General features: G+C 34.0%; 1 protein-coding gene across 1 annotated transcript; it reads right to left on the reverse strand.

Annotated features, from left to right (window-relative positions):
* Positions 1 to 778: 778 nt before the first annotated feature.
* Positions 779 to 2,011, reverse strand: SLC35G2 (solute carrier family 35 member G2). The gene has a single exon (XM_070945951.1). It carries the CDS (start codon positions 2,009 to 2,011, stop codon positions 779 to 781), a length of 1,233 nt encoding a protein of 410 aa, XP_070802052.1.
* Between the last annotated feature and the right edge of the window lie 381 nt (positions 2,012 to 2,392).

Below are 2,392 nucleotides of genomic sequence, written 5' to 3' on the forward strand. Positions count from 1 at the left end.
GAATTATTCATACCACATAATTATGTCAAATATTTGATCACTGTAATCCTAAACACACAAACATTTTTTTAATAAAATATTACATGTTACAAAGTTTACATGGTTTTCATTAACAACATCAATCATCTTCGGACTACATATTCATTTTTTCCTTTGCAATTATAATTTTTCTGGTCTTGAATCAAGTCCTAAAATGGTCATTTGTGTTCATCAGTTCAAATACCAGATTACTCATTATTACTACATTTTATTTAAAAGAAGAACTGCAGATACACAATTCAGATGTTATCTTTAACAATGAACCACATGGCAAAGATCAAAGACAAATTTTATACAATTGTTTCTGTAACCAGTAAAGGAATAAGATTGCTATGATTTACCTCTATTCCACACCAAGATTACTTTGCTATTTTAAACACAGAATAAAATTATATTTTCTAGATTCCAAGGATAAAAAAATAAAGACTCCATTGAAGTGAGATTAGTTCTTGATGACTACATAGACATACCATTTTCATAGCAAAAACTGTCTCTATTAATCTTTGGCACTTTCTGTATACTATCTAAGAATATGATTTTCATAATTTTCACATTTTTAAACATTTTTCACATATCTGAAAAAGACATTTTCATACAACTCTACTGAACTGTATTAGGGCTGACATGATATCATGTCATGTACCTGAACAACAAATCATGGTATGTTGTTAATAGCACTATACACACACAGTCATATTAATTGCACACTGCACTACATAAAAATACAATAATTTTGTATTCATTTAATAGAAGAATCTAATATTTCCTGGTAATCTTGTTTTTTAAGGTTTTTCCAAGATAGCTTATAACACGCAAGGAAAATTATGCTAATAATGATAACAGCTCCTCCAATTATATCATAAACGCTGGGGAAGATGTGTAGTATAAGAAGCTGAAGAATCATGGCTATCACAATCTCCAAATGTTGCACTGTGCTAACCAATGCTGGATGGAATTTGCTCAAGGCATAGTAGACACCAAGAAAAGCCACGGTGGAACATATACAGATGCCAATGAGATAGCTCCAGCTTTCTCCATTCAATGGAATTATTGGCTCTTGAAGGAAAAACATAGTTGAGGCTCCCCATATTGTTCCAGTCCAACCAAAAGTAAATAATGCTGTCCACATGCTGACATTATCCTTAAGGGACCTATATACTATCATGGACAGAGCTGTGGTTAAGCCTGCCATAACTGTCATTGTATATCCAAAGACTTCCTTCCAGATATTCAACAGAGAATTTTCTTCATCAACAATGTTGGGGATCATGACCAAACAAACACCAAAGATACTACTCACTACAGTAATTACATCAATATAAGCCATGCGCTCATCCACTAGTAAAAATGCTAAAATGGCACTGAAAACAGTGGTGGTAGCTCTCCACATAATAGTCCCATTGCTTGGGGGAACAATTGCAAAGGAAGTATAAGCACAGGTAACAGAAATAACATTACATACTCCATAAAAGAATAGCCGCAATCTATGGCCTTTTGGTCCAAAAGGGTCTTCATGGTAGTAGCATACTACTAAAACAGAAAACACTTGTAAAACAGAACGAATGAAAATCAATTCAAGAGATGGAACTTTGGAACGATCAGCAGCAAGTCTGGTTATCAGAGCTACACAACCATGGGCCAAAGCAGATCCAAAAAGAACAGCCCATGTTTTTCTGGACTGAAAAATGCTTCCCTCTATAAAATCTTGGCCTTGTTCATTCTTGTTGACTTCTAGCTTCTGTCCTGTCTGAAATGGAATGTCAATTGTTCCAAAGAAAGACTTTCCTGTTCGTTGTCTATCACTCAACAATCTTCTTTTTGGATTATCTTCTGTAAAACTCTCATTATCGTCACTCAGTTTCTCATTACCTTCTTCTCCAGGCTGTGGATAATAAGAACTATATTTCACTGTCACAGTGTTTGGATGAATTTTCACTCGTTTTTTCACTGGATATTGCTTGGAAGAATCCATTTCATCAGATAATAAGGACTGATTGCAAAGAAAAAAAAACATGTTTATATATTTGATAAAATTGTTGCACATCTTGACTATTTAGAATAATCTTAATTCATTAGTGTTCTATTACCATATTAGATCAATTGAAGTATTCTCAGAAGAAATGAAATGTCTCGTTCTAAAACCCAATATAGTAGATCAATTATAAGGAAAGAGTCTGTCTCATCGTAATAAATGCATTTGCTATTTTTTTGGAGGGGGGGGCTCCCTTCATGTCAATATTGACTTCTGGTAACTGTCTGAAAAAGTTTCTGCAGTTTTCTTGGTTAGATTTCAGAAGTGGCTTGCTGTTGCTTGCTTCATAGGGTTGAGAGAGACTGATTGGCCCAAGGTCAA

This window comes from Pituophis catenifer, unplaced genomic scaffold (genome assembly GCF_029215685.1).
Source record: "Pituophis catenifer annectens isolate HBS135680 unplaced genomic scaffold, rPitCat1.0.hap2 SCAF_6, whole genome shotgun sequence".
NCBI lineage: Eukaryota > Metazoa > Chordata > Lepidosauria > Squamata > Colubridae > Pituophis > Pituophis catenifer.

Bases quoted from the DNA above. Each gene is read 5' to 3' on its own strand.
- SLC35G2 (XM_070945951.1), bottom strand. From the start codon at position 2,011: ATGGATTCTTCCAAGCAATATCCAGTGAAAAAACGAGTGAAAATTCAT.